Source organism: Anastrepha ludens, chromosome 4 (genome assembly GCF_028408465.1).
Source record: "Anastrepha ludens isolate Willacy chromosome 4, idAnaLude1.1, whole genome shotgun sequence".
NCBI lineage: Eukaryota > Metazoa > Arthropoda > Insecta > Diptera > Tephritidae > Anastrepha > Anastrepha ludens.
This window is the reverse complement of record NC_071500.1, coordinates 124235950-124248614: the sequence shown is the minus strand read 5'-3', so window position 1 is coordinate 124248614 and position 12665 is coordinate 124235950. Positions and strand designations below refer to the sequence as shown.

At 35.9% G+C, this 12665-nt stretch overlaps 3 protein-coding genes across 3 annotated transcripts; 2 read left to right on the top strand and 1 right to left on the bottom strand.

Annotated features, from left to right (window-relative positions):
* Positions 1 to 2961: 2961 nt before the first annotated feature.
* Positions 2962 to 3956, top strand: LOC128861032 (ER membrane protein complex subunit 8/9 homolog). The gene is made up of 3 exons (XM_054098904.1): positions 2962 to 3042; positions 3114 to 3315; positions 3369 to 3956. Exons 2-3 carry the CDS (start codon positions 3118 to 3120, stop codon positions 3777 to 3779), a joined length of 609 nt encoding a protein of 202 aa, XP_053954879.1. The 5' UTR covers positions 2962 to 3042; positions 3114 to 3117; the 3' UTR covers positions 3780 to 3956.
* Positions 3940 to 5912, bottom strand: LOC128861031 (guanine nucleotide-binding protein subunit beta-2). The gene is made up of 7 exons (XM_054098903.1): positions 5616 to 5912; positions 5258 to 5473; positions 4908 to 5137; positions 4633 to 4834; positions 4408 to 4537; positions 4249 to 4335; positions 3940 to 4183 (listed from the first exon to the last, which is right to left on the bottom strand). Exons 1-7 carry the CDS (start codon positions 5682 to 5684, stop codon positions 4077 to 4079), a joined length of 1041 nt encoding a protein of 346 aa, XP_053954878.1. The 5' UTR covers positions 5685 to 5912; the 3' UTR covers positions 3940 to 4076.
* Positions 5913 to 8255: 2343 nt separating this feature from the next.
* LOC128861030 (uncharacterized) lies at positions 8256 to 11301 on the top strand. Its single transcript, XM_054098902.1, has 5 exons — positions 8256 to 8740; positions 8810 to 8954; positions 9072 to 9697; positions 9772 to 9925; positions 9984 to 11301. Exons 1-5 carry the CDS (start codon positions 8416 to 8418, stop codon positions 11161 to 11163), a joined length of 2430 nt encoding a protein of 809 aa, XP_053954877.1. The 5' UTR covers positions 8256 to 8415; the 3' UTR covers positions 11164 to 11301.
* The last annotated feature ends 1364 nt before the right edge of the window (positions 11302 to 12665 follow it).

Below are 12665 nucleotides of genomic sequence, written 5' to 3'. Positions count from 1 at the left end.
TCTTAATTTTCCACTCCTTCTTTTCTAAAGACTTTTCTCTCTCTTTCCTCTATACTGATTTCTCATTTCCATCTATTCTGTTTTTCACTTCAAGAAATGCGCCAAATATATCACGACAGTTTATATTCGTTTTTAATTATGTTAGTATTTTTAACTAAGGAATACAAGAAAATGAATTTTTCTCAAAGAAAATTTAATTGTTTTAAAACAAAATAAAATTCCTAAACAAATTAAAACGTCAAGTTTTTTATTTACACGTATTTATGTATGGAGTTATCAGACAGGAAATTTAAATAATAAAGAAAACAACGATGAAAGGGTTGGTGCATGATGAAACGGCAAATCTTAACGAATCCTTCGGCAGCTGGATGTCTTTGGTACTTTAGGAAGATGCTAAGGGCCTGGAATTATAGATTTACCAGGTTTGGCCCATAACTATGGTGAAAAACAAAATTGTGAGGGGAACCTCGGCTACCGCGTCACAGGGAGAATCCCCAGACGAATTCGGCACGATCATTTCACATGTATTCACACCCTCATCCAATTAGAGTTGTTCAGACGGCAACGAAGTGTCATTGGGTGATTCCTTTCGTATATCACTAACACATTCTTAATTTTTTTCGTAAGTAAACCGATTCATAACCCCTGCTACATCAGCTCATTCGCGTATAATATTGGCCACACCTCAAAAATCTTTTCACCATGGCTAAAACATAACAATTGGAATAATTATAATTTCTAATTGGGCACTTCATATTAATATTATATATGCAAGGTGACTCAAATCATCCCATTTTGTTTTTTGAATTACTTTTTTATTAAATAAAAAAATTATCTCGAGTGATGGAATTCGGAAGTCAAATATCTTGGTGACTTCTGTAAAACGATGTTCGGGAAAAAATGAGGTATCAAGCCACGTATCGTACTCTGCACATTTTAGTGGTTCTGATAATTTGGACATATAGCTGCCTAGTTTGGTGCGTAGCTTTTCAAAAGGACTGTAACACCACTAAATTAGAGAGAGTGCAGAAGGCTGCATGTATTGGCATCACTGGGCGCGGAGAACATACCCCCCTACCACCCTTAACGCATATCTGCACTTACTTCCGGTTGACCTTCGAGTACAAACATTTTGAGACAGATTTCTCCTTCCTTCTGTACTTCATAGAGATTTCTCCATCCGCAAACTAGCATTTGAGAGTTGTGGTAGAACTTTATTTCCAAGCAGGCTGGATTGGAAGGACAGGAGAGTCCGCACGGACATAGGTACCTCTGGTTTCATCGACGGACCCAAGATCGAATCTGGAGCTGGAGCAGGGGATTTCTCTAGATAAGCCAATATTTCAGTCTCCTTTAAACTGCCGAAAACTACTAGTGTTTTTCAAGCAGAGGTCTTCGTGATCCTGCAGGCAAGCAAAATGCTTAGTGATCGCTATTGGGAGGGAGACCTTAATATCTTTTCCGATAGTCAAGCTGCGATTAATATTTGCATTGATAATTTCACACACTTTTTTAAACACCGCTTGACGGCATATCCTCTATAACATTCGAGTAGAGAAAGACCGAACATCAATCTTAAGACAGTACTTCAGTCAATTTCAGCCGAAATCGAACCGAACATTTTATAGGGCCCTAAAAATAAATAAGCAAAGATTTTTTCAAAATTTCATATTTCATTTTATTAATAAAAAACCAAGAAAGGTGCATAAGTCGCAATTACATTAATTTCAACCATTGAGTAAGTAATAATGTAGAGTCACGTAGAACGAAAATTATGTATGTATTTTGTATGCAGGACTCTCTGACAGTGCTGGCTCACCATTCCCACTCAAACATGTTGTGGCCCCCTCAATATGGCGATGTGCATTGGCGCTGAGCGGACTCTACTCTTTAGTTGTTTATCACTGAAGATGTATCGCTAACAATGACAGCGAGTTAGGTGCTTGTTAGAACTTCTTCAATTTGTGGTGCGCGTGCACATTAAAATCTACCGAACTATTTGTTTTAGATGCTACTGAATGGCGGATTATTAATATTATAATATGAATCCACGATGTGTAGGATACAGAAAGGGCGCCTTCCGAAAATCACTACTTTATTTTTCGCGATTTTGATAACCGCACGTTTTTGTCATAAATGAACAAACAAGAAGAAGAGAAGATGCTTGGTTGTGAATATTCAGCAAATGCAAGGATGACAGGATAGGATAGAATTCACCATGCGGTGAATGCATTGGTGCATATTGTGATTTCAAGATTTGTGATTTTTAAATTAAACAAAATAATAAAAATGCATATTTTTTCGCCAGCCAATAATGCATAACCAATTTCATAGTAAAGTCATAGTACTAGTATAGTTATAGAATTCAGCAGATAAAATTATGCAACCATTATGATCAACAATTAAATTGATGAATTAAATTAAATTGATCAATTAAATTAAATGGAACAATGAAACGCTCCCACAACAGTCGGTTCTAGGAACCGAAACGACACGGATTTATATCCGGCCAAAAGCTATTACTTCAACGTATATGTATGGGGAAAGCTTTATACTGCTACAAAAACAACAACTTTAACAATTAAGGTTTTTCAATTTTTTTTTTCGTTAAATTATACTTACTTAACGGAAATTATCGTTCCTTCATTTTTTATTTACTAAAGAAAAATTTATTTCAAGAACTGTTTTGTGTAAATTTGGTGTTTGACCGACCTACTCCTCCTGTTTGGGGCGTACGTTCTTGATGTTGTTGCACAAATGGAGGCACCTGCAGTTTTAAGCTTTTTCGTAGCAGAAATACACTCGAGGATTTGCGATTGCCTGCCGAAGGACGACCGCTATTAGAAAACTCTCTTTTATTTATTCGCAAAATGTACTCTGCTCTTTTAAACGACGGTAAAAAATAGCTTCTGGCAGCTCTGTTTGACTTTATTCTCAAAATATTATTTCTATGACATATTTTGCAAAACACATTTGCCTGACAGCTGTCACGATTTGACAGCATTAATTTATTTCATTAGCTGGGTTCAATATTATAAATTAGTACGTGTTTCTTTCGTAGCTTGGGTGTAAATTTAATATTCTTGAAATAAATAAATTATACTTTATTGCAGCACAATGACAGATTATCAGTTTAACGACCGTGCTTACGCCAAAATTATTTTTCATTCCGCCAAATATCCACACTTGGCAGTGAACGGAGTGTTGTTGAGCGAAAAGTCGCCCAAAGGTAACACAGTGCAAATTGTGGATGCAATACCACTATTCCATCAATGCCTCTATGTAACCCCAATGGCAGAGATTGCGCTTACACAGGTACATATGAAATTTTAGTAGTCAGCCGTACCTTTATTTTTGTAATTTAAAAGGTTGACGCATACGCTGATCGTGAAAATTTAATTGTGGCCGGCTACTATGTTGCACCCGAAAACTTCTATGATAACAGTATAGAGAGGGCACCCGCCGCCAAAATAGCAGAAAAAATACTTGAGAGTAATAAAAATGCATGCTTCGTGCTGGTAGATAATAAGCTAATGAGCCTAAATCAGTCAGAGGCGGCGCTAAAAGTGTTCAGTTGTAATGGAGAAGCTACACGTTGGACCAAAGCTAATTTCACATTATCGCAAACAAAGGCAACATTACAAACAGTATCAGAGTTGTTACAGCGAGGTGCCATGCGCGAGGTAGTAGACTTTGATAACCATTTAGATAACCCAGAAAACGACTGGACAAATCAACACTACAACCGCGACTTGAAACAGCTAATGGCCATGTACTAATTAAATTGAGAAGTATTAAATTGAATGGGGGTTAAGGTGTTTGTTTAACTGTAGCGTGCAATTTTATTTTTAACATATATGCATTTCAGTTTATTGGTATTTATATGAAAATATTTGAACAACTATGGGACTTATTTAAAACATAAATAAAAAATAAATGTAATATAGCATGATAAACGCGCATTTTGTAGTATATTTATTTGATTTTAGTTAATCTCTGAGAAATTACATATTTTTAAAAATTTTCACACGCTTCGAATACATTCCGCTTGAGTATAAGTTTCGTTAACACTGAATTTACAGCCAAAGGCGTACTTGTTGGTCCCAACTAGTAGAGGCAAGGCACATGCCATTCGGCGAGAGGCCAATGCATGTGACGCGATTTTCGTGACCTTGCAAAGTGGCTGGAAATATATTTAAAGAAAATTTTAAGAATATGTTTAGAGCTCGAGTAATTTGAAGGGCTAACCGTTGTGTGTAACTTTAACAGTATCCCAAGCGTAAATATTGCCCTCGATTCCTGAGCACATCAAATATCGACCACTTGTTGATAGCGCTGTTTAAAAAGAGTTGTATTTTATTTAAAATTTCTATTGAAAGATGGAAACAAAAAGTATTGTTCATTTACCACAGGAAGTGAAGCCTGTATTTTTCTGTGGCGGCTCATATTGAGCTATTTGCTGATCCGACCGAATGTCATACAGGCGCGCTGTCTGGTCCTCCGAACAGGAAGCAAAACCTTGACCACTAGGGTGATACTACGAAGAAATAAAAAAGGTAAATTTGTATCAAAAAGCAAAAACCATCTAAATAGAAGTAAAATGAATTCATAATTACAATGATTTTTACTTACGAAAACGGAATTTACGTCCATTTCATGGCCAAAGAACATTTGCTTGTATGTATCCTCACGCACATCCCAAAGTTTGGCTGTCTTGTCGACCGAGCCTGTTATGTAAGTATTCATGTCGGGTGACAGACTTAAGCCAGCAATATCACCAGCATGACCATTGAAATCCATTGTTTTCACACCTTTTTCCAGGTCCCAATGACAACTGTAAACGTTTTTGCGTGTACAAATTTATATGAGTGAGTTGTTCTCTAGCAAAATTCAAGCATTCAATCTACATTTTCATATCACCCGAACCAGTTATTAGATGTCCATCGTCTAGAAAACGACAAGAACTCAAAAAACCTTCGTAACCCAAAAGTTCTCGAGTCATCTTGGCTACACCCGAAGCATCACGATTATTAACATCGTATACAGTGCACTGATTATCCATTCCCCCACAAGCTACGAAGTTGCCCGATGGTGAAAAAGCGACTGTCATAACCCAAGCCGAACGCAGTGGTATAACCTAGAAAAACAGAATTTATAATAAATCAATTGCTTTGTAATTCATATACATATACATACATACACACGTGCGTATGTATATATTAATGTAATTAAAAAAGAAGAAACCACTAAAATTTACCTGAACTTTGTTGGCCGTCCATGTGTCCCAAATTATTAGTTTTCCATCCAGAGAACCCGTTACACAATGCCTAGAATCGCCAGCAAAGTGTACGGAATTAACTTTGTTTATGTGACCCTTCAGAATCTTCTTCGAACTGAGTCGCAGCTTGGGCACATCACCCATATCGCCACATTTTTCCGCCCATGTACAGTCCGCTTTTGCTTTTTGGTCGTCCTAAATATTTATTTCGAAAAATTAATTCAATTAGCACATTTTCTGCTAGCTAACGGTTTGAAAATGTTTGTGGTTAAAGTAAAATGATTTATTATCGAAGCTAAATAATTAAATTATAATTTTGTATATTATTGAGCGCCACCTTAAATTTTTGAATCATTCCGTTGATTTCATCATAGAGTTTTTGAGTTTCCGGATCAATTTTAGGCATTTTGATGGGCAAATATTTTCACTTTTAATATTTATTTTATATTTTTATATATTTTTTTATTTTTTATATATATTTGTTTACTATAACTAAAACTTTTTTAATTTTTTTATTCAATTTAAATATATAAGGGAATAATATATTATAGAATAAGAGAAATTCCTATGCAACCAACAACCGTTAAGTCTACCCGCAACCACCGTTTCAAAGCCAACGTCTGCATGCAAACTGAACTACAAAAACTTTTTGAAAATTTCCACTGTTTTGATAATGCGCCGTTTTAAAAACAAAAACATTAATGCAATTAACTAATTGGATTTAAATTTTAGTGTGCAATAAAGAGCGAGGGTGCATGTGTGAACTGAAAGTGAAAGGTTCTCTCATAAAGGCATGTTGCGCTCATTATTATGGTTCTCATGACCGGTAAAGAAAATAACTGAAAAATGAACGTTTGAATAGGCTTTTCCCGATATACATTTTGGAAAAATCTAGTAAAATTATGGGTAAAAAAGCGAATTTGATACTCTTGGCACTTTCTATGTGATATTGATTGTTGTTGGCATCATTGTTGTTGAAACAGCAATGAACATCCACAAAACATTTATAATTCAGCGAATTCCATACTTTTGCTGAGTGCTTTCGATTGTCGCTATTAGACGTTATTGCTATTTTTGCATGATAGCATTGCACATTCCACAAACATGTTTTCAAAAAGCTTTAGAATGACAGCCCTTGAAAGAGGAGAAAATTCGCACAATTCCTGTACCGTAGGTTCAAGTGTACTATTGTACTCATAGATAATATTGTACTATAAGAGAACCCTCTCATCTTTGCTGTTGCCTTCTCTGCCTATTTACATTCTGTTGAAATTTTTCAATTGTCTTGTTTGTTTTTTACATTCCCATTTCCCATTGAATTTTAACATTCAAACCACCAAACCTCAAAAACAGAATGCAAAAGTGAATTCATAGAAAATGATATTCGTAGAGCAACAATATTAATATTTTTTTGTTGTTGCAATTTGGTGGTTTGAATGTTAAAATTCAATGGGAATATAAAAAACAAACAAGGCAATAGAAAGAAGTAGTGCACTTTGACATTAAAACCACCAAATCGCATGAAAAAACATATCAGCTGTTCTACCTAAGTCATTTTCTCAAAATTCATCTTGGTGCTACAGAAATATTTTTTAGTAACTATTACTAGTAATGTGCTGATTTTTCGGTACGTAATACTTCTACCAAATTTCGGTACTTCACACTTTGTGCTCATTTCTTGGTACGTAATACTCCTACCGAATTTCGGTACTAAACACTTTCTCTCCTATTCTCGATAATGGATACATTGATTTCGCGATACACTGGCCGTTATTGTATCGGGAGTGTTTTAGCTGCATGAGAACTGTCAATATTGATATTTATGGTTTGACAGCTGAGAATGGCAAACTCTGTTGACATTTCCGTTCAGTAACAACACTTCGTATGATTTAATTACTTTATGGATTACTTTTTATGGGGGTATATTAAGTCAAGGGTTTATGCCGACAAACCAGCAACTCTTACATCATTGGAAGCCAATATTCAAGCCACTATTGACGCCATACGTCCAGATTTATGGGAAAAAGTAGTCAAGAATTGGACTGATATAATATTCAAAAAGTAAATATGATACCAAGAAATTGTGTACCTAAAGGTAATAAAAAAATTCATTGCAACAATATTTTTTATTTAGTATTGTGTTTTCTCATCCTTATAATACGTTCACATATAAGTAGATGATCTACTTTTTCTTGCTTAACTCCCAATCCGTAATTAAAAAGCGCGATTTCCCATACAAAATTTCTCTCTCAAAATCTGAGATTGTAAAATAATCCTAGGTAATAACCATACTTTTTGATATACAACCCTGTGTTATTGATAATTATTATTACTCGTAACATGCAAGCACATCAGGTAATGTAAGGAGAAACAGCAAATTAAAAGCCAAATAAAATGGACCAGGCAAAGAAAACAGGTTTGTAGACATAATTCTAATAATTTTTTTGTTAAATATTATTAATTATGCATTTACATTATAGAAAATAGCGTCTGTCCATAAACGCTTTCTCATCTTATTACTTATTATAAATTGTAATATCGAATTTCTAATGCTTATTGGTGCCATAACTTTTTGAAACCTCAATAAACGTCGTTTACGGATTTCCTCCAACTGTTAATTATTAGCAGCCAATTGCGCAATTAAATTAAATTTTCCTTCTCCTCCTAAATTAGCTATAGTTAATAATAATTAAATAAACCAAAAACACCGAAATATTCCATCAAAATAATTTCTATGAAGAAAAACCTTTCACAACAGTATTGACAGCTGATTGTCAATTTTGCAGGTAATCTGCCATATGTGATGCGGGTAGATAACTTTTGTTTATTTATAGGTAATTAATGCCTATGTGAACGTACTTTTACGTTTGAACTGTGATAGTTATTTGCATGCCCGTGTTCATCGCGTTAATTAATGATATGGCAGCACCAACATCCCTTACATTTGACAGTTTGTTTAATCCGTAGTTTTTGACATTTCACTTCACCCACAGAAAGTGGAAAAATTGTTTTTCTGATTTCTATTTAAGCCAAATATAATCTTCCACATTTAAAGGCTATGGAAAAAGTATGTTTATATTAATGAGTAAGAACAATGTGCAGAAAGTGACAACAACGCGAAAGAATATAAGAGTGTGATGATGGATACTTTGGCATTGACCGAAACAGGTAGCACCACATCCATGCATGTGCAAGTCCATCTGGATGGGCAATCGCCCCAATTAGAGCAACAACGGCATCATTTAAATCAGCAACAGCAGCATAACATCGTTAGTCTAGGCAATATCTCGGAACTAACACACGAATTACATGAAGACATTGTGTCCATACCCAAAGAGGTTGTGCTCATATCGTTGGTAGCGCAAGAGCAGGCCCTTTATAATCCCAAGCATGAGTACTATCGTAATAGTCACCGAAAGGATGCCAAATGGATGGAAATTGCAGAAACTGTTGGTTGGTCGGGTAAGTTTTACAAAAATAATAAATTGTGCTAGTTAAGATCCATATTACATATCGGCCTTCATCACACAGAGGCACAATGCAAGTCCAAATGGAAAGCCATGCGAGACCAATATTGTCGCGAATTGAAACGCAGCAAGTTCAATGCCAAAGCTAATGTCAAATGGCGGTACTTTAAGGAGTTGGATTTTCTGCGGCCATTTGCGTTGTCAAGGAAGTAAGTGAAATTTTTTTAAAATAAAGTCAACATGTTCTTGGATACAAAATTGTGTATAAGGTTTAGTACAGGCGTTTATATAGAGTTCTGAACCGCGTCATATTTTACATCTTTTAGCTATCGACCACGTGCCAACACTACAATTGCCAAAAGCGACAATTTAACTGGGCCTAATGCTAGTGGTAACATTAAATGCAACAAACTACCGAGTATCAAAATCGAAAACGGCCAATTCACTAGCTGTGAGTTTAATACGGATGAAAATGTGTTGGATGCGGAAGACAAACATGAGGCAACAACTACACGTCTATTAACATCGTTGACGGACGAGCAGTTAAACTCAGTTATGCAACAACACAGTGGAAGTTGGAATTACCTTACCGCAGCGAACACAACAGATACTCGTAACATGCAAGCACATCAGCACAGCGTCCATGAACTGGATGATAACAACTTATTGCAGCATGCACAACAACACTCGGGCGCTGATGACATGCTGTGTGCCTTGGTGGAAAGCGTAACGGCTGCAGCAGGTCAAATGCATCAGTCGCAATCACATAATGACGAAGAAGATGACGACCCCATACACACTTTTCTGAATATGGAAGGCTTTTTCGAAAAAGACCTCATCAGCATGGTACAACAAGAGGATATCTTGTATAATAATTTTCATCCGAATTATAGAAATTCGAAAGTAAAACTTGAAGTTTGGGACGAGATTGCGCAAAAATTAAAAAAACCAAGTAAGTTATTTACAAAGACCAAATTATTTTTAATTTTTATGTTTATGTATGTTTATTTAAAATTTAATTAACAGTTGGGCGCTGCCGCTTAAAATGGAAGGCACTGCGAGATCAATACATCCGGGAGCATAAACGGCTAAAGGATCGTGAAAATTCCGCATCACTGCCACGTTGGAAACACTACGATGCACTTAGCTTTCTCAAAAAATTTATCAAACATAAAACAAGGTAAAATTAATGCAGCTTAAAATTGCATTACCGTATATTATCAACAATTAATTTGTAGGGATTTTGATGCCAAAAATATTGTACAACTACCCAAAAATGAGACAGACACAGATTTAGAAGAGCAAATAATTGACAGTTCACCATTGCGTTCGCCTGCAGAAGTGGCAGTAGAGACACACGAGCTGGAATCGCAAACATTACCTACACTATCAGGCCCGCATACACAACACCACCAGCACCAACACCAACACCAGCACCAGTTGCAGCACGACATTTGTGTTGTTAGTGGTAGCAGCGTTGGTGGTTATGACGAGATGGACATTGACCACTACATAATTGGACATGCCAGCGATACAGGTGTGAACGACGACGGCGATGACATGGATGCAGAAGATGACGATGAAGATCGCAAATCACACCAGCACTTTCCGGATTATGCACCAAGTTCAACAAGCAACACAACTATCAATAATAATTCAAATCAGCCAGAATGCGGTAATAATCTAGAGAGACAGGAGAACGAGTACAAAGATATAAAGGAAAATAATGCAGAACAACAAGGCGTAACATTACAGCAACAGCAACAACATCAACCACAAGAGCAGCAAACGTTATTGAAAGTAGCAACGCAATCTACGCAGCAGCATCATCAGTCGCAACAGCAACAGCATCACCACCAACAACAGCAACAACATTTGCTTACCCTAGAAGTTGGTGGCGAATCGCACACTGCCACACTCACCACTAGCGATGAATCGATCATACAACATCAGCAACATGACTACGCTAATGATATGAAACAACAACAGCTACCGCAACAAACTCATGCACACGGTTTGATTAATGGCGGGAACACAAACTTAACTGCCAACAACAACAGTGCAAATGTGTTGGGTGAAAATTGCGGCATGGCGGCGATAATAAACGCAAGTGCCTCACTCAGCATGGATAGCATCAATCTACAAACTCTGACGAATAGCAGTCCCATGACAAGTAGTGCGTCAACAACGGCGACTAGCGGGACAATGAGTGGTGCTGCACCCATTGCTGCAGCTGTCACGTCTACCTCAACAATTGCCAACCTAACATCGACTGAACACTTGGGAGATGACGAGGTTGGCGCTTTCTTTAAAGCAGTTGCAATGAAAATTCGCAGCGCTAAAATGTCGCCGGTGGCATTCACTGACCTACAAATCGATATACTGCGCGTTATCAACGAGACATTGCGAAATCATTAATTGAAAAAAGATGCAGCAAAGGCTCTTTTAAATTATTTATATGCAACACTTGGTTGGTTTTTTAAGATTTTGCTTTTAATTGCTCTCGGTAACTATGTTTACTTATGTAGGTATATTAAAAACTGTTTCTGCACTGTACGTACATATGTATGTGTGTGTGATTATGCGAACCTGAGTAGGTTAGTTTGTAGGTTTTCGCCGAGAGCTTACATTTGATGCTCTTAATAATTACATGTAAAAACATAGCTAATCACAGCAGTTCAAAAAAAGAAAAACCTGTTAGATTTCTCGACTGATTCTGGTATGTGTGAATCACGGATATCAAAAAATAGTTCATCTGATTTGGTTTCCACGAGCTCTGGAAACATCATGTGCTGCATGAGAAACATGAGTTGATTTGTATGGGCATAAGAAAACCTTTTAATAGATTTTGCCTCTCAGTAGGCAGAGCTTAACTTTCGGCTGTATGCATTTCTGATATGAAAAAAGCTTCTCATCCACCGCCTGTAGGTGGCATAAAACTGCAGATGCAGTTAGATTCCGCCATTTGTAGGGCCATGTCAATATGACGCATGCCGTAGCTTCTAAACTCTGAAAGCTCGCTTGATATAGAATTCTAGCTTTAAATTTCTATCTTAAAATATCAAAAGAAAGTCTACTACTAGAGGAAGAAATCATGTTCACAAAGCAAAGTAACAAAGAAAAAAAAAACAAATGTACACGGCAAGAAAATAAATTTAATTTTCATATCCTGTTAGATTTAAATAATTCATATAAAATGATCCTGTATTCTGTAGCATCTTACACTTGGCCGCTTGGAGCTCTGAAGCATCTAAACTAGCGACTGCAAGGCTATAAATTAATGCTGAAATCTGATTGTTGTGTGGTTTTTTTTTAATTTTTTTTTATTATAAGAATTTATATCCACACGTATGGCTATTTTATATAAAATCAACACTTTCAATTCGATAAAACGGTAGGTAAAACATCAATTTCTGAAATTACACAACAAAAAAAGAAATGCCCAGACAAAAATTTAATTTTGAGTAGTAGATTACGGATCTATATTCCGTTCTTTTGTAACAGGTAATTTTATTTTATCAAGTATTTTTTAATGAAAAAATTCGAAGTTTATTACTTACTTTCTTATATGGCCTGATCAACGACGAGAACCCGTTACCGGATTAAAGCCGAATGCAGTTTTTTGGTACTATGATTAAAAAAAAAATCAACATTAATATAAAAAGTTGTTTATTAATATTTTCCAATTTTGGACACTTCAACATATTTCTTCCAAAATTTTGTACTTAAAAAAGCTCAACATTAACATAGAAAGATGTTCATTTTCAATGGACTACAAATCATCCTTTTCATTTTTTTTTACCTATTTCTACCAAATTTTTATATAGGACTATGAATAAGTTCGTTACGGTTTTACAACAGATGGCGTAACTTGATTATTATTCCATCGATCCACATTTCCAAACATTCATTGGAGAGCT

Bases quoted from the DNA above. Each gene is read 5' to 3' on its own strand.
- LOC128861032 (XM_054098904.1), top strand. From the start codon at position 3,118: ATGACAGATTATCAGTTTAACGACCGTGCTTACGCCAAAATTATTTTT. The intron at 3,316-3,368 runs GTACATATGAAA...GTAATTTAAAAG, and splicing joins CAGAGATTGCGCTTACACAG to GTTGACGCATACGCTGATCG.
- LOC128861031 (XM_054098903.1), bottom strand. From the start codon at position 5,684: ATGCCTAAAATTGATCCGGAAACTCAAAAACTCTATGATGAAATCAAC. The intron at 5,138-5,257 runs GTAAATTTTAGT...CTGTTTTTCTAG, and splicing joins GGACGGCCAACAAAGTTCAG to GTTATACCACTGCGTTCGGC. The intron at 4,184-4,248 runs GTTAGCCCTTCA...ATATATTTCCAG, and splicing joins TGTTAAAGTTACACACAACG to CCACTTTGCAAGGTCACGAA.
- LOC128861030 (XM_054098902.1), top strand. From the start codon at position 8,416: ATGATGGATACTTTGGCATTGACCGAAACAGGTAGCACCACATCCATG. The intron at 8,955-9,071 runs GTAAGTGAAATT...TACATCTTTTAG, and splicing joins CCATTTGCGTTGTCAAGGAA to CTATCGACCACGTGCCAACA. The intron at 9,926-9,983 runs GTAAAATTAATG...ATTAATTTGTAG, and splicing joins TTTATCAAACATAAAACAAG to GGATTTTGATGCCAAAAATA.